Source organism: Nicotiana tabacum, chromosome 22, assembly GCF_000715075.1.
Source record: "Nicotiana tabacum cultivar K326 chromosome 22, ASM71507v2, whole genome shotgun sequence".
NCBI lineage: Eukaryota > Viridiplantae > Streptophyta > Magnoliopsida > Solanales > Solanaceae > Nicotiana > Nicotiana tabacum.
This window is the reverse complement of record NC_134101.1, coordinates 917,528-936,288: the sequence shown is the minus strand read 5'-3', so window position 1 is coordinate 936,288 and position 18,761 is coordinate 917,528. Positions and strand designations below refer to the sequence as shown.

At 38.9% G+C, this 18,761-nt stretch overlaps 2 protein-coding genes across 2 annotated transcripts; both read right to left on the bottom strand.

Annotated features, from left to right (window-relative positions):
* Positions 1–15,171: 15,171 nt before the first annotated feature.
* Positions 15,172–15,638, bottom strand: LOC142176572 (uncharacterized). Its single transcript, XM_075244562.1, has 2 exons — positions 15,262–15,638; positions 15,172–15,175 (listed from the first exon to the last, which is right to left on the bottom strand). Exons 1-2 carry the CDS (start codon positions 15,636–15,638, stop codon positions 15,172–15,174), a joined length of 381 nt encoding a protein of 126 aa, XP_075100663.1.
* Positions 15,639–17,820: 2,182 nt separating this feature from the next.
* LOC142176568 (uncharacterized) lies at positions 17,821–18,348 on the bottom strand. The gene has a single exon (XM_075244550.1). It carries the CDS (start codon positions 18,346–18,348, stop codon positions 17,821–17,823), a length of 528 nt encoding a protein of 175 aa, XP_075100651.1.
* Between the last annotated feature and the right edge of the window lie 413 nt (positions 18,349–18,761).

Here is an 18,761-nt window from a genome sequence, read left to right as displayed (position 1 = left end):
AAGGACTCCAAATCTGGGGTTATTACGGTGTGTTGACGCCAAGGAAGTATCCAAATTGCTCGAAGAAATACATGCCGGAACTTGCGGACCACACATGAATGGCTTTATCTTAGCTAAGAAGATATTAAGAGCAGGGTATTTTTGGATTTACCATGGAAACCGAATGTATCAGGTATGTCAAAAAGTGCCATCAATGCCAAGTACATGCTGATATGATACGAGTGCCACCCAATGAACTCAATGCAACAAGTGCACCTTGGCCTTTCTCCGCTTGGGGGATGGATGTCATCGGTCCAATTGAACCCGCCACTTGAAATGGGCATAGGTTCATTCTAGTGGCCATAGACTATCTCACAAAATGGGTTGAAGCCGTATCTTACAAGGCTATAACTAAGAAGGTCGTAGCAGATTTCGTTAGGGATCGTATTGTCTGTCGATTCGGGGTACCAGAGTCAATCATCACCGACAATGCCGCCAACCTTAACAGTGATTTGATGAGATCCATGTGTGAAACCTTCAAGATCAAGCATAAGAATTCCATGTCATACAGGCCACAAATGAATGGGGCTGTGGAAGCCGCCAATAAGAACATCAAGAAGATACTAAGGAAGATGATAAATAATCACAAATAATGGCACGAGAAGTTACCATTTGCCCTACTTGGATATCGCACCATGGTTCGCACATCAACTGTGGCAACTCCTTATTTGCTGGTCTATGGTACTGAAGCTGTAATTCCCGCCGAAGTAGAAATTCCTTCTTTGAGAATCATACAAGAGGCTGAACTCAGTGATGCAGAATGGATACGAAGTCATTATGAACAACTGGCTCTCATTGATGCAGTATGTCACAGTCAACTTTAGCAGAACAGAATGTCCAGAGCCTTCAATAAAAGGGTCAGATTCAGATAATTCACACTAGGGCAGTTGGTGCTAAAATGGATCTTCCCGCATCAGGATGAAGCCAAAGGGAAATTTTTACCCAATTGGCAAGGGCCCTACATAGTTCACAGAGTACTAACAGGAGGACCACTCATACTTGCAGAGATGGACAGAGAGATTTGGCCAAAACCTATCAACTAGATGTAGTCAAGAGATATTATGTTTAGGATTATTTATATTTCTTCACTTGATGTAACTGAACTACGCTTGACATGATTCTCATTTAAGAGGGGATACGTAGGCAACCCTGTGGGTTAGGTCACATCTTAATAAGATCTTCATTTTGCCATGGTCAGAAACTGGGGCAGAATTTTGAGGAGGACCCTCAAAATTTTGAAGCAAGTCCAGCCAAATTCGTTATACACAGAACAGTCAAAGAATTGCTTTTAAACTGGGGCAGAATTTTGAGGAGGACCCTCAAAATTCTAAAGCAAAGAAGTTGCAATGTTTCCAAAATATGTCACAGTCATTAGTTCATCTAAATTTACTTGATATTACATATTACTATATTTAAATAATTACATTCATCAAATGCCCGCATATTTTTCTAAAACTTTTATAAACAGCTAGATGCTACCCAGGGTAACTCAAATAGGATCTCAAGACAGGAGCAAAAGCAAAGCGAGAAGGCGAAAGCACAGACCAACCTTCCCCCCAAACTCATGATTTTTCTTTGGATACAGGCACAATGAATATAACAGGAATATACACAAACACATACACACGTCAGAACCACTACTTTCATAATGACAAAGTTTCCAAATGCAAACACATCTTCAACTAAGAAATACTCTGCTATCACTCATTGTTTTCCCGCATAAGGCTAAGCACTGCCTTTCTTTGCATGAGACTAAGCATTGTCTCTTCTTCTTGCATGAGGCTAAGCATTGCCTCCCCAATTGCATAAGGCTAACCACTGCCTTTCCCCGCATGAGACTAAGCATTGTCTCTTCTTCTTGCATGAGGCTAAGCATTGCCTCCCCAATTGCATAAGGCTAAGAACTTCCTTTCCCCGCATGAGACTAAGCATTGTCTCTTCTTCTTGCATGAGGCTAAGCATTGCCTCCCTAATTGCATAAGGCTAAGAACTGTCTTTCCCTGCATGAGACTAAGCATTGTCTCCTATTCTTGCATAAGGCTAAGCATTGCTTCCCTAATTTCATGAGACTAAGCACTGTCTCCCCTTTTTTCATGAGACTAAGCACTGTCTCCCTTCTTTGCATGAGGCTAAGCACTGTCTCCCTTCTTTGCATGAGACTAAGCATTGTCTCCTCTTCCTGCATGAGGCTAAGCACTGCCTCCCTAATTGCATAAGGCTAAGCGTTGCCTTTCCTTGCATGAGACTAAGCATTGTCTTCTTTTCTTGCATGAGGCTAAGCATTGCCTCCCAAATCGCATAAGGCTAAGCATTGCCTTTCTTTACATGAGACTAAGCACTGTCTCCTATTTGCATAAGGCTTAGCCCTGCTTCTCCAAATGCATAAGGCTAAGCACTGCCTTTCTTTGTATGAGGCTAAGCCCTGTCTCCTCTCCTAGCATAAGGCTAAGCATTACCTTCCCTTGCATTGAGACTAAGCACTGTCTCCTCTTCTTGCACGAGGCTAAGCACGACCTCCCTAATTACATAAGGCTAAGCACTGCCTTCCCTCGCATCGGGACTACGCATTATCTCCTCTTATTGCATGAGGCTAAGCACTGCCTCCTCAATTGCCTAACGCTAAGCATTGCCTTGTCCTTGCATAAGACCAAATGCTATCTCCACCACGCCATTTAAAACCTAATACTATCCTTTATTTGCCTAGGCCTAACACATCCCTAATCTTATAAAAGACTAAGCTCTGTCTTGTTTTACTTCGCATATGACCGATCATCATATATTTGCATCTCATGGGCTGAAACATCTCCATTTTGTTCAAAGGCGTCATAGTCCAAAGGCATCATCCTCATAGCCGGAAGACACCATTCCATGGCCTGAGGATCTCTCAATATTACACATTATTATTCAAAGGCATCGTGGTTCAGAGGCACCATTTTCATGGCCCGAGGACATCATTTCATGGCATGCGAATCCCTTATCACATGATTTATGGCCCAGGACATCATGGTCTAAGGACATCATCCTCACCGTCCAAAGACAACTTTCATGGTCCAAAGGGAATTTGCACCATGTTTAAATTCTCGCAATAACCCATATATACTTACATGCATTGTGTTTTAAGTTTTGCAGGTAATCCAGGAAGTGACCGTTCTCCTAACGGAGCAATCTTCGCTCCAGTTTCTGTTCAACATTCGAATCCTGCATTTATTTCAAACGCAACCAACCACCATCAGTTACCCACTTTTACTCGATAATCGTTTAGATACTCATTTTGAGATACATCTATAACTTTTCAGATTCACATTTATGATTTCGCGTAAATTCATCTTATATTGTTCTACCCAAAAGAACCCTTTCCGAAATATACGACTATTCCTATAACAATTTCATCAGTTCAATTCATCGATGGATCCAGAACTACACACGGCCTGATTCCAGTAATACTAGGGATATGTAGGCAACTCAGGAACCAGGGTTCGGCCCCCATTTTTTCAAATCATATTATGCCCCGTTCAATTTGGTTAAAATCGGTCATCATTTTCTTTACCCGACAACTCTTTCATCATTCTCGGGTAAAGAGAGGCAGCTGTTGATACCCAATTGTTCCCTCATATTTTTCAAATACATATATACTTTCAAAATAGCATATTTTCATCATTATTTAGTTTATAAACCTATACAAGCATTTTCTATAATTTTTCCATAATATTTAGAGCTTTAAATTAATTTTTTCTTATATTCTAATTATAGATAAAATCCTTTAAATTATTTTTGTGACGACTTAGTTGCCTAAAATAATTGTTTTAAACCTATAATATATGTTTCAAACATTTTATTTCATTCCATATAATTACATCAGCATTTTTAAGCTATTTATCTAATTTTGTAATAATGGCCTATATTCTACAAATAATTGCGTTTATTATATTATTTATGCCAAAGTATTATTTTATATTTTTATAAGGTTGAGTTATTATTTTTAAAATAGTTTTACAGCATAAATATTATTTTTACCATTTATTATAAGTTTTAATAATTTATTTTTGATTAATTTTCAAGGGTTTCAAGAGCTGGCCCAAAACAGGCTAATTTTCGGACCAAAGTTTGGCCCAAACCATTAGCCCAACACCCCAATTACCCCAAGCCCAACACCAATGACACAATACCCTATACCCGTCCATTAACCCGACCTAGCTCTTTTAAAATCCTGGCCGTTGATCTCTAAGATCAACGGCCCACAATCAATCCCCCCTTTTATTATCCTAACCCCTAACCCTAATCCCCATTCCCTCTTGAACAACCGCCCTAAAATCCTCTCCCCTCTCTCCCACTGAAACCCTAGCCGCCCTTTCAATCTTCTCCGAATCCATCTCAATCATGGATTCCTTCCACGATTCTCTTGCCTTTTATGTGTTACCTCAGTATTATTTGCAAGACTATGGTGTTACATAGTACTTGCCCCAATTTTGGCAAGTACCAGTCCTCAAATTGGATTCCACTGCCTTCAACCTTTGAGATTTAGACGATATTTCATCTATATACACTCACTATCAGGCTATATGGTCCGATTCAGTGAGATTTTCGACCATATGTGCTTTCCTTTTGAACTAGGGTTCAAGATTTTCCTTTATTCTTTACCGATTTTTGATTGATACTCTTCCCTTTCTCGTGTTTGACCAATATTTTCCTTATTTCTGTTTAACCCGCTGTATTTCCCTATTTTTACTTTTATTTGCCCTAAGACTGACTTTAATTGATTTTCGTATGATATTTTCCTTATTCCCTGTTCAATCTATTGTATTCCCTTATTTTAAGTGTTATTTGCATGTTAGTTTTCCTAATTCTTCGTTTAATTTACTGAACTTCCTATTCTATGTATTATTTGCCCTAAATTGACTCTAATTGATTATGGCATGCCATATTTTCCTTATTCTGTGTTTAATTTATCGTGTTTCCTTATTTTATGTGTTAAATCTGCTACTATATAAACCTCTCCCCTAAAACCCCTTGAACAGACCTTTTGAATCTGCTAATCCCTGCTACTGTTCTCACTACTCTCATCTCTCACTCACTCACTCACTCACTCACTCACTGTTACACTCGAACACTCTCTAAAATCATTGAATTCGGGGCTGGCTGAAAGCTAAGGCCATTAAACAACCTCCTCCGGTGCAAGCACTGCTCGGAGCCCATTCTCGAGGCTCTTGTGAACTCTGAAGCATTGGGGACTTGGGGGTTTTGCTATTACGCTCTTTACTCTTTTGATCCTGCTACTGGTTAGTGTTTTAAACCTTTGCAATGTTCAATTTCTTTCTTTCTTTCTGCATATGTATTTGAATTACATGAGCATGATAACGTTCAATACTCTGATGTCATTCTGTGATAAGTAAATGCATGGGATAGTTTACTGTTGTGATATGCTAATACGATTTCTTCACTATAATTTACATTTTGTAATTTTTTATCTTCTGAAATGGGTTATATACCATTTAGCATCTTAGTATGTTTAGTTTTGAACTTCAATGAAAGTCTATATTTGATATGAGCCTCACTACTGTGATTGTATGTTGTTAGTTACAAAATTTCTTCATACTTTGTTTTGGGTGCTACCATAACTTTATGGGAACCATCCCCACTTGAATGAATCTTTTAGTGCTAAGTCCTGTGTATACTGGATTGCCCTTTGTGTATTGGTCCCAACTCTATGGAATGCTGCTTTAAGCATGTTTCATGCTGTCTTGATTTTTAAGAGATAAATACTCTATTTTTCTATTAACTATGACTTTGCTCCTATGCTAATATGTTTTCCACATGCCTTGGTTCATTTGCTACCCTATCCTTTCTGTGATTATCACAATATATGTCCCTCCATCATGTCTAAATACTGATTAATAAGGAATTAGGTTAGATTTAACTTAATTTGGATCTTTAGGTTTCAACTAGTTCAATTTCATGCATCTATACATGATAACCTATGTATGTCTGCAAATCTGTTTTCTTCTCCTAAGTCCTATGAGGTTGTCTATGTGGTACTTTGCTATGTAAACCTTGCTGAACCTACTGGCCTGCTTGACCAATTGTACTGTATGCACAATTTGGTATATTACTTGATTTTTGTCCACTCTCCATACTTGCTACTCTGATATTCTAAATTCCAATTCTTAGCCGGCTGAAAGCCAAGCCTATCCAGGTTCCATTGTTGGCCTCCCTAGTGTGAGCACTGCTTGGGGTCCAATTGAGGCCTTTGTCAACTCTGACACACTAGGGCTTGGTCCTAGTCATTCTCTTAACCTCCAAAACTATCCCTAATACTCTACTTCCCTGTCATGTACTCTATATCTATATTGGTTGTTCCAAGTGGTGAAACACTTGGTGCTATGGATAATTGAATTGGTATGGGCTCTTCTATGGACCCATGATCGTGTATTGAACGTGGATCTTTGTTGAAGGCCCAGTAAGGCTGGGTATTTAGTTATTTTATTTGGGCCTGCTGTGGGCCTATTATTACTGTTATGTAACACTGTTACTTTTACTCATTATTGGTCCTGTAATAATCTTTGTATAAACAATTGAGGTTGTTAGTAAAAGGAAATGGGGTAGATTTTAATATTTACATGCGATGGGTAGATAACATGCCTATAGGACTTAATGATATATTTGCTATATATGTCGTTCACTCTCTATGCACACTATAGAAATCATGCCATTAGGAGAAGCACACACTTGCACTACTTGTCTACTAGCAAAGCATGAACTCAAATGCTTCAATTATCCTTGTTGCTACATGTTGTTAGAAAACCTGCCCATAGGAAATAAATACCGTTGAACTTCCCTTTAATTTGCATTGCTGCAACATATCCACTAGAGATCATGCCTATAGGACTCTAATCATTTCATTTGTTATTGCATCACATTGTTCACCTAGTAAACCTGCCTATAAGGTTAAAGTATAACAATAAAAATCAGGTTCCCAAGTGCTAATCGTTAGAATCCTGTCTATAGGATACCACTGTTCACCTTAATAACTGTTAATGATGCCCCCTCTCAACATTGTTCATCGCTCTCTTAGGCCATTATCAAGGGCATGAGTAATTCTGGGTTTCTCTCGATAGATTCTACTATATTTGTTACATAATCACCTAGGCACAACATCTACAGGACTAATAACTATGAACAACACTGGTTCCTGAAACTGCTTGCATGCCTTGATGCCTTATCACATAGAAATCATGTCTATATGGATTTAAGTTCCTTAATTCTGAACTGCCTAACATGAAAAACTTGTTTTGTGTGCATTTATTGTTTAAGTGTGGAGGCTAACTTGAGCCCTTAACTGTCCATATATGAGGTTTAATGTGCTTTTTTTATGTTGCTTAGTTTTAACATTTCTGAGCAGCCTAAGTGAGGTCTAGAACCACCGAAAATAGAGGTCCAATACCTCCTGGACCATAGGTATGGTACGGGTAGTGCACGCATAAGGTACGACTTATAATTGAATTAGTGCGCTTTAGGTAACAACTTTAACATAGTAATCGGGTAGCAGAAGATGATAGTCTGTGCCCTCTGAATAATATGAGTAATACCCCCTCCTCTTTATACGTTGTTATTAGATCTAAATAGTTGTATCTCTATATTCGTACTAAGGTCTATATTAATCATGTTGTAATAAAGTTCTTTGACTTCTGAATTCCCTTTGTTTACTTGATCACCTAGCTTAATCGTAATCCACATAATCTTAAGTTCGGCCGGGACCCATAGTTGTGGACCTCGAAGAGTTCCTAGCACCTTCTCTTTGACGTAACTTGAGCCCTTACCCGATCTTTGGTGGCGTTGACTAGTCAAATAGAGTTATCTGCATAATAAGTGCCCTAATGCACCTCAAAATCATTAGGTGGCAACTCTTCTCTTTTAATACCCATTTAAAATAATTGTCACACGTCGAAGCCTACTTTCGCTAGAAAAACGGGGCCGCGAGAAACATGACGATCTCTAAGAAACCCAACTCTACACTCTCGTTTAATTCCATATTGAGTTGGGATGATTATGCACATCTCGTTAATTTCTAGACATACGTAGGATAATTTACCAACACCAGCATATTGTAGTCCTTCGATTACATTCATGTGATCTACTTCTGCCTCTGTGAATTTGACTAAAGGTTGGTCATTCAAGAACAAAGCTCGTCTTATTGGAATGGGCTGGACTGACAATTGAGCAGTGATGTTCACTGGAGCATTGATTGTACTGGGTTTCAATACTTTTGAGTAATCTTGAGGCTGGGGATTGGTATTTGTGGCTGTATTTGTTTAGGTGTTGGTTGGGGGGGGGGGTGGGTGACCAGCTGGAATAGATGGCTAGCCGCCGGCCATGGTGGCCATTAGAGCTCAAATCGCTAGATTTTTGCGATGAATAGTGGCTCGCATGCTACTATTCATGGCACTATAGCAGGTGGCTCTTGAGAGAAATAATTCTAGGGGGTATGGGTTTTTTTTTGTTTTGGCAAATTATACTACTAGGCATGTATAGTAGCTATTTTATTAATAATAAAAGTAAAAAGAAACCACAACGGAAAAGTACTAGTAAGGGGCTAGTAACAGTAGTGTTGCCTCTATGTATTGGCTATATAATCACTCCTCTGCGCCTCCATTGCATTAAGATGGCAGCCTCATGTAGAGGATCATGGTGTAGCTGCACGCAAAAGTCTCACGAGGGCATATAATCTCATAGCCGCTTGGACCTTCCCAAAGGCATAGGAATATATCACACACATACTAGGCTAGACCTTACCTTACAATCCTATTGAGGCATAATAACCTCATATACTAGCCAACATGAAGAAAATACAAACTGGAAATAACTAAGTACTGTATGATCATCACAGAGTTTATAACATACTCTGTGATGATATTACAAATGATGATGCTTAAAAAATGATAAAATAAAACAAGGTAAAAAATTATGTCTTGCCCCTCTTTCTTCAACGTTGTGCACTCTTCAATTTGTATCTCATTGGTTTCTTCTTCCACTATCTTCAAATATTCTTCAAACTTCATCATTTCTTTTTTGATCTATTGGACCTTGTGGAGGTGGTTGGGACAACTGCCTTTTGTTTTGCACTTCTCATTGGAGGTTTCCTAATGACAACCTCTTGTGTTACCTTGCCGTCTCTCAAGAAAATGCAGGTATGAATTCTTTATACTCTTCTGCTTGGCCAGCCCATGTTTTATGACCTACCATGTTATTTGATTCTTGTTGATTGTTACATGTTGACAGTAGTTGCTATCCAGAATCAACTTCTCGCTCACCATAAGACTCCATCGATTGCGAAGGGATCTCATGAACGGAGGTATTCAATGTAACCAATGGGGCGTTAATTTTTTGAATGGTATGCAGCAACATAGCTGCGTTTGAGTCCATTATCATTTTATTCAAATCTGGATTGCAGATATGTACTGTTGGTATTGATGTTACTGTACTTGTAGCTACCACTGCATTTGGATTGTCAACAAGAATAATGTCTTTTGAGACATTAGTTGGAGCTGCTGTATTTTTTGAGATCTGGTTCTATTTTGCACTGCGTGTTGCCTTTGAATGACTGTTTCTTGAGGCTGCCTCATGTTGAAGCTGCTGCACTTTTTTCCCAACATCATCCACAACTGGATCAAATTGCAATGCCCAGTCCTCTGCCTTCAAATCAGTTTGTTGCGCATCAGAAACATTATTTGGAGTTTGTTTAGCGTGTTCAAGCATTCTCTTAGAACATTTATTAGCATTATTTTGCAATACACTAACACCTTCCAGTTCTTGTCCCTTCTTCTGTACATTAGAATCTATAGAAGATGATGTTATTTCAGCAAGATCATCTGCAGCTACAGTTTTAACACTCCCAGGTACAACTAGAAAAGTAGAAACACTGTGTGCAACATTGTCCTCCCAATTCGAACTAGTATTAGCTAGTCCCTTCCCAGTTTGTTGTGGCTTATCATCCAATTGTTGTTCATCATTTTCAAACTCATTCATAGTATGCTCACCCTCGTTCGACAAAGCATCAAAATAGTTTGAAATCCCAATGGCTGTTGTTGGTACAATCTGCAATTGAAGGCCTGGGGATTGCTTCTTGCTAGGTGATCTAGTTACCCCTGTCCATTTGTTACTCTTTGTATGCGATTTGCTTGGAGTTGTAGATGAATGCATTGGAGTGTCAATAACCTGCCATGAACCTTTATCCTGATCAGGCACTTGGGTGGTTTGATTCACAGATCTTCTCAAACAAACATTTGGGGTCGAAATCCCATGTGCTGCCTGCTCTATTCCAGCTGAACATTGTACTTTTTTAGCCTCTACATTCCCCACATTATACCCTGTGTAGGCTGCATTCTTCGATCCCATCACACCCAAAGTAACAGTAGGTTTAACATCACCTGCTGTTGGCAATGCAAAAGTATCCTCCTGCCTTGAAAGCACAGCCTTACTTATCAATTCCTTAGGACCTTAACAACCACAGCTGGAACATGAAACAAAGCAGCTGCATCTTTCAGTTCCTGCCCCTCCTTTTGGACATTAGTACCTTTCAGGTCTGTTTGTTTACCACTTGTAGCTGCTTGTTGCATTGTAGTCTGCCCAATTGATGCAACTCGACCAAGCTCCTTACCATCCTGCACAACAACATTAATAACCACTGGCACACTTCCAGTCACAATATGAGTAGCTGCACCCATAGCCATAGTGTTATCAACTGTAACATTCAAGGGAGCAGTCGTATCCAGGTTTGACACCACAGTAGCCGATGGATGTCCATGTACTGAAGGAATAGCTAGAATAGGTAAACTCTTCTCAACAACAATAGCCTGATGCAACCTTGCCAGAACTGTAGAAGTAGGTACATCAAAATTTGGCTTAGATCAATCCTTCTCAGTAGGAACTGCAGCAATTTTAGGTTGCTCAAAAATATGCCCAGCATCTAAACCTTGAACAGTGATTGAAACAATCTTAGAAGTTGTATCAACCACCATTTGCTGCAATATCTGCCCTGCACTTGCACCATTTATCTGTCGTCTTTCATTGATAATTTGTTGCAAATCCCCTTGAAACTTCTGCACAGTGGCTTGATCCTCGCATTCCTCTGCTTTCTCATTCAGAGCACTATCATGATTCCTTGTCAAAATTAAGCGACACATGCTTTCACCATGCCCTTGATGTTTGTAACAAGTGCAGTAGAGAGGCATGTTATCATATACAATCTGCTGAACTGTTTCAACTATTTTCCCAGTGCAGTCATTCAAGAATTGCAATTTTATTTCCTTTGGATGTTTGGCTACTAAATCTAGGATAACTCTTACCCTAGCTGTACTTGGTCGTGTCTTTGCTTGTGTCACCTTATCGATTGCAATTGGTTTCCCAGCAGCTGTTGCTATGGACACTAGAGCTCTTCTGGCAAATAGGTCCGGTGATAAATTAGGAAGCAAAATCCACACTACAGCCATTGAGATCTCCTCTTTAGGATTGAAATCAAGTGTCCATGGAAATATTCTAAGTTGATGTTCTTCCCCATTGCATGTAGATAATTTACTGATCTCGATAAAGCTATAACAAAATCATCATATTGATCAAAACAAATCAAAAGTTGCCGACGAGCCAGTAAACCTATCAAGCAGTTGCCCTTTACGCCAAAGTGCTTAGGCAGTAGATTTTTCCATATCTTCAAATCTGGTGCAGATTGATTAACTTTGATGACAATGGCCTAGTGTAATCCTTCTGCCCTTGCAAATTCTTTTCGGTCCTCCATAGAAAACTTTAGAGTTGGAGTTCCATGTATAAGCTCAATTGGATTTAGCTTCATTTTTGTTGGATTTTGGACTGACCTGTTTGTCGTTACCCTTGTGGCATATGAAGAAATGGGATTTGGGTTAGAATTAGTATTTCCCACAGCTAAAGGATTGGGAGAAAGCTGCTCGTCCATGGCAGGCTTGAAATTACTCAAATCATCATTCTTAGAGCTCATTATTCCTACAATGAAATCGCCTGATTTTTGTCTGAGAGATAGCTCTTGATGTGGAGAACAAATCCTATGGCTTTGAATTGCAAAATCTGAACCAAAATCATGCTGGAAACTTTTAGCAGTTCCATTTCGAGTTATTGCTACAGTAACCATGTCACCCAAATACAGATGTGCAGAATCTAGGTTTAAATTTAAGGGAGCGCCAAGCTAGGTTATTTACGCCTTTGGATTGTGCATTTTTGGGGAGTGGTCCGTCAGCTTTTCACCACCGGACGATGGCACAGTGGCCATTACTACGCTGTCCCATTACTATTCAACCCTAATCGCATGAGAGAGAAGAGAGTATTTTGGGGTCACTCTTGGCTTTTTTATTTTTTTAGCAAATATACTACTAGGTTATTCACCTAGTAGCTATTATATATAACAAATCCCAAATTGGGTAAAACTTACAAAATGTTCAACTGAACTACAAACAACAACACGACAAGGAAATCCAATGGCTATTGCTACCAAATACAATGTAGCAGTAGCGTAATGAAATATGGAAAAAATAAAGCTAGTAATTTGAAATGTCCAATTATTGCCGACGACCATGAATGCACACACCAGTTTCCAATAATTTATTGTAGCACCTACAAATCTCTCACCAGGCGCCATTTGTTGCAATCCAAAGGAGTAGGTATGTTTAAATCCAGTAGTTTTAAAGCAAAGCAGTTTGGACATTGTGAACTTGGGGCTGAAAAATTCCAGCATCATTGTTGATATATTGGAAATGAATTTTAGATGAATGCAAAATAGTGACAGTACTGCCTACTTGAGACATGAGGACAATATAGTATTTTTTCATCTCCAGATTGAGCATGCATGCACCCTAATACCACTGGACAATGATATGACACTATACTGTAAATACTAAGAATAGATGCAGACATCAGTTTTCCTTGTATTTCATGTGAATAGATATCCTCAATTTAATATTCCATCACAACAATTCATACACTAAGAAGCTGATCATATTTGCAGCCATATATTTCTATGAATAAATGCAGCATAACCAAATCACAGCTAGTATATCTGTGTTGCTGAAGTGTTGTTGCAGTAATGTGTTGATCAACTACCATAATGAGCATTGTGGCACTGCATCAAATGTAGCTGCAATAATGATGTGTGGTGGATTGGTAGAGCAGCTTGATCATCTTTTAAGATGATGGTTTGTTGATGCAGTTGCAGAAGAATAAGTGTTGCAGCTGTAGCGTCAATGAACACTTTTGTATTTGTGCTGCTGAATACCAATTGCTATACTTCTTAGCTCCAATTGAACCTGGTACAAGTATATGAAATTGGTGACAGTTGCAGGATGTTGAGAAAAGAACTATTTGCAGATGCCTCAATACCCCGAGCTTATCTCTGGATCCTGCAAAATATAGCAAACAAGTTAGTAGGAAAGATTGTTCCCCCAGGTTCTTGTATGTTCTGGGGGATGTGAGGAAGGCTAGGTTGTGGATGAAGGAGGAATTCTGTTGGTGCTACATCTTCTTTGAATTCTTTATTTTGGAATAGTACAAGAGAGAAAGAGGAAGCAAAGGTGCATTGGTTGAAGCAGGTGATGGTAAGTAATAAGAGAGCACATTATTCTCCAAATAGTAGAGTAAATATAGCAGTTGCTAAAGCCATGTAGAGCAGTGTATTGATATCTTCCAAATTCATGCACAGTTAATCCCTTCCAAATAATAGAGGCAGCTAAGATATGCCCTTTTGAAGTATTGATGTTGTACTTTGTTGACCAACAACCAGACTAAGCATGTTAACATGCTAATACCACTGGGAATTGACACAACAAGAGACAACCAGTCATTAACTTCAAAGCCAAAATTGTTGTGCATCAACAGTACTGTTCCATATTGTTGTGACTTCCAGGTTCTCAAACAGCTCCTGCTCGAGTCCTGCTTGATCTTTCTGATGAAATGTCTTCTGTTGATGTATTGTGAGATGCTCAGTTGCAGACTAAGTGTGAATGAGTAATTATGTGTTTTTGCTGAAAATACCATCACTTGTAGCAAAATGTCAATTTGATCCACTCCATGCAGATGAATTAAAGTTCTGAACCTATCTATGCAACTTGCAAAAAGTAACAAATAAGTTAGGAGTAAACATTCTGCTACCAGGTTCTTGTGTGTACTGGTAGCAGTGAATAATATTGGGTATTGAGTGTCGAGGTAATGATGTTAGTTGTGTCTTGTTGGTAATACCATTGGGAAGTAATTAGATTGCACACAACCATGTAGTATCTTCCAAACCACATTATCAGTAGTGCTGTTGTTGTAGTATAACTTAATTGTCATGCTGGTGGAATTGAAGATGGTGTACTCACAGTAGCATTGAAGAACCATTTGCCAAGATACATTTGTATGATTTTGTGCACATGCAGAAGTAATAAGCCAATAAAGACTTGGTGAATTCCTTAATGAACTGCTGGATAGTATATTTCCAGTTGATGCTGTAGTAATAACAGTATGGTTCCAGTTGCTAAAACAAACATGTGGTAAACCCCGAATTTGTTTTGAGAAGCCCAAATACTGCCATACTTTTCCAGTAGTAAGGTACATTATGCACTTAGGAAACTGCAGTTTTGAATTGCACACTCCAATATTAATAGAATGTGACATGCGTACACAGTGCAACTTGATTTTCCTGTCAGCTGTTATGCTGCTGATGTAGCACACTGCTAGTTCTATCCCAAATATAACCTTATTTGTTTTTGTCGATGCTCTTATAAAGCACTGATGTTTCCTATCCCAGTAAATCATTGGCCCTATTGATACAACCATCGTCATCAAGTAGTTAAGCAGCAGTAGTCCAATTGGAAAATTGGCAAAACTCTGTCGAAAGCCAGTCATCCAGCAGCAGGACTTCCATGCACACTACTTGTGTGTGTATGTGTAGCAAGTCAGTGCTTTGATAACTGAAGGTGAATCTGTGGGTAGTCATGGTAGGCATCATTATAAAAAAGTCAGACATGGACAATATTTTTGTTTCTTGCGACCCTAATCCTTAGATTAGTTATTTGACTCTTGTCTTGATTTATCAGTATCTTTCCAGTCTTAGGCAATTCATTGAATGATTGGAATTCTAATTTACCTGCAAATGAGAACATAATGTTAGCTAGAAAACCAGCCACGGTGTTTCCCTCCCTAAGTACATGTTTGAAAAGCGCATTGAATTACCCCTTCATTTGATTAATCTTCTTCACTTCTTTGCTGATGCACCAGGGCACCTCCCATTCTCCTTCAATGATTTTCTTCATAACCATTGAGTCAGTCTCAATGATTAGAGGATGAAAATCCATTTGAATATAATAAGAAGGTCCTTCCATTATTCCCCTCGCCTTCGCGACCATGTTAGTTGTATTCCCTATCTGTTCTACCTTTGCAAAGACCACATCTCCAACATAATTCCTCACACAAAAACCATACGAGATTGGTCCTGGATTTTCTCTAGAAGCACCATCAGTGTTGCACTTGAACCATCTCTCATTAGGAAGTTGCCAGGTAATTCTTTTGGTGATAACAACCAGTTTATAAGCTTCAAAAAACCTAATCATATCCGGCCAAAGAAGAGGTATACTTGGTAGCCAATGAAACCTTAGTTTAGCAAGATTATGAAGTGTATTATTAACCTCATGTACCACCCTTTTGACCGAAATTGTTCTGCCTCCATGCTTCATTGCGTTCCTCCTCTTCCAAATTTCCTAAGATATAGTTGCTGGTGCAGCCTGGAAAAGTGGCTTAAGTTTTGAACAACAGACAACATTTCACCAAGTTCTAATGACCTGGTGGATTTGTATCATGTTGTCCACGATTCCAGCAGCCTGTAAAAAATACTTCCACACTTATGAGGCACTTGTGCTTGTAAGAAAAATATGTTTTAATGTTTCTTCTTGTGGTGGAAAGCAACACCAATATTTTGAAACAATTTGATATCCATCTTTCCTCCATAAGTCATTAGTTGGCACCTTGCTTCTCCATAATCTCCATAGGAAAAAAAGAAATTTTGAAGGGTAATCCTTTTGTCCATATTGAATTATGATCCGGATTTGCTGCTTCTCTATGCCTGAAGATGTGCCATGCACTCCCAACTGTAAATTTACCCGATGGTGTTGACATCCATATAGGTGTGTCCCAACCATCATCTGTATTTTCAAAGTGTACCTCTTGCCTGATGTGGTCGGTTATATCTGTTAGGAATGTTTTATCCAGTAGCTGATCATCCCAACCATTTTCTGTTCTTAAGTCTGACACTTTTTCTAACTCTTCATTGATGTCGAACTGTGGTGGTACCTGATGATATAGAGCTCCAATTCCAGTCCAATTTTCGTGCCAAACATTTGATGAACCCCTATTTAATTGCCACATGATTTCATGCTCGACCTCATCTCTTGCTTGTAACATTTTCCTCCAAATATATGATCCCTCCCTGAATTGCACCATAGTAGGAATTTCCTTCTTGCAATATTTATTCCACATGAAATTTGACCACAATGACTTCGATGTTCTAAATTTTCACCACAACTTTACGAATAGTGACTTTGAGATATCAAACAGCGATCTAAACCCCAATCCTCCTCAGCCGGGAAACATAAGTTTAGCCATTTTGACTAGTGCCTGCTTCTACCTTCGTCGTTGGAACTCCAAAAGAATCTAGCGAACATTTTGCGTAAGTGTTCGATAACATTGTTTGGAGGATCCAACACCGAAAGTATGTGAGTAGGTAAACTCTGAAGCACGCAAGTTATAAGTGTTGCTTTGACCCCAAATGATAGTAGTTTCCCCTTGTAAGAGTGTAGTTTTGCCTTCACTTCTTTGTGAGATCATTGTAGTAATCTTTCCTTCTCCTTGTGTAAAACATTGGACAACCTAGGTAAGTAAACGGGAATGCTCCTTTATGGAAGCTAGTGATTGAACGAACTGACTCATGCAAATTCCTTGACATCTTTGTATGCATGTAGTAAGAGCTCTTTGACTTGTTAATCTACTGTCCAGTAATATGTTCATAATTTGTGAGCACGTCAACTACTTTCTTCAAAGAGTAAGGATCAGTAGATGAAAAGATTATAGTGTCATCTGCATAAGCCAAATGGTTTAATGAATCTGTCCATTTGGGCATTCCAAATCCTTTGAATTTCTTGTCTAAGAACAGATTGTTCAGTGATCTGGATAGTACTTCCGTAGACAAAATGAACAATGTAGGAGAAAGGGGGTCACCTTGTTTAACCCTTCTACTGGATTTGAAGAACACTGATGCTTGGCCATTGATTAGACATGAGTACCAGTTGTTGACCAATAGGTTCCCTATTATGTTGATGAAATACTCAGCAAACCCCATCTTCCTTAAAACATGTAGAAGATATTTCCAAGAAACCCTGTCGTAAGCCTTCGATATATCAAGCTTGATTACGACATTGGCTGGTTTCCCTCTCAACCTTATGTTGGTGATAATTTCTTGTGTCAGCAGAATATTTTCAAAAATACTCCTTCCTTTAACAAAGCCAGATTGGTTGGGTGAAATCAATGAGGGAAGTATCTTCTCTATTCCGTCATATAATACCCTTGATATTACCTTGTTGATGAAATTGCTTAGACTTATTAGTCGTAGGTCTGAGAATGTTTGAACTTGAGGTTTCTTAGATAGTAGAACAAGATTAATGTGTGTTAGGATTTTGGGAGTGGTGCCCCACCATAGAACTCTTGAAGCAACATGTAGATATCTTCCCCCACAATGTCCCATCATGTTTGGTAGAACAAGCCAATGAAACCATCTGGTCCACCTGCACTATCCCCAGACAGAGCAAAAATTGCATCCTTCACTTCATCGATTGTAGGATATTTGCACAACTCCAAATTTTGTTCAAGTGTCACCATAGTAGGTATATTGTTAAGCATTGCATAGTTAGTGGTATCCCCTGTTTGTGTAAACTGGTTGCTGTAGAACTCCAGTGCAACATTTGCCATAAGTTCCTGTGTTTCAAGCCAATTACTATCTACGCCCTGTATCTTTTTGAGGTTCAATTTCTGCCTCTTGCCGTTTACATGGTTGTGAAAGAACCTTGTGTTTCTATCCCCTTCAGCAAACCAGTTCATTCTTGCCTTTTGTTTCCAGTATTGTTCTTCAATGCTCAGGTATTTTTTCAGTTCTGCCTGTGCTTGTTGAAGTACAATTCTGTTGGCAGATGTTAGTTCCTCCTCAAATAGCATTTCCTTGACTCTGACAATATCCTCCCTAATAGCCAACTGCTTAAAGATGTCTCCAAACATAGCTTTACTTCCTTGTGAAAGGGCAGATTTCACTTTCTTTAATTTTTGTTTGAACATCAAGAAAGGATCCCCAATAAAATCTGCCAACCAGTTTTGCTTGACTACTTAATTGAAAGTGTCATGCTTTGTCCAGAAATTAAGGAACTTAAAATGTTCAACAAATTATATAGCTTCCTGCCCACAGCTCATCAGCATAGGAGCTTGATCTGATCATGTCTGTATCAGATGTTCTACTTCTATATTTGGGAAGAGTTTCTTGAAAGATAGATTGACAAAGATCCTATCAAGTCGCTTGAAGATGCATTGTTCATCTGGTCTACCATTCCACCATGTGAATGGACTTCCCTTGTAGCCAATGTTAAACAACTCACAAGAGTTTACACCAAAGGCAAAGTCTTCATATTCAGGTGGGT

What these genes read in the sequence shown, in the direction of transcription:
- LOC142176572 (XM_075244562.1), bottom strand. Translation starts at nt 15,638, where the DNA reads ATGATTAGGTTTTTTGAAGCTTATAAACTGGTTGTTATCACCAAAAGA.
- LOC142176568 (XM_075244550.1), bottom strand. Translation starts at nt 18,348, where the DNA reads ATGTTTGGAGACATCTTTAAGCAGTTGGCTATTAGGGAGGATATTGTC.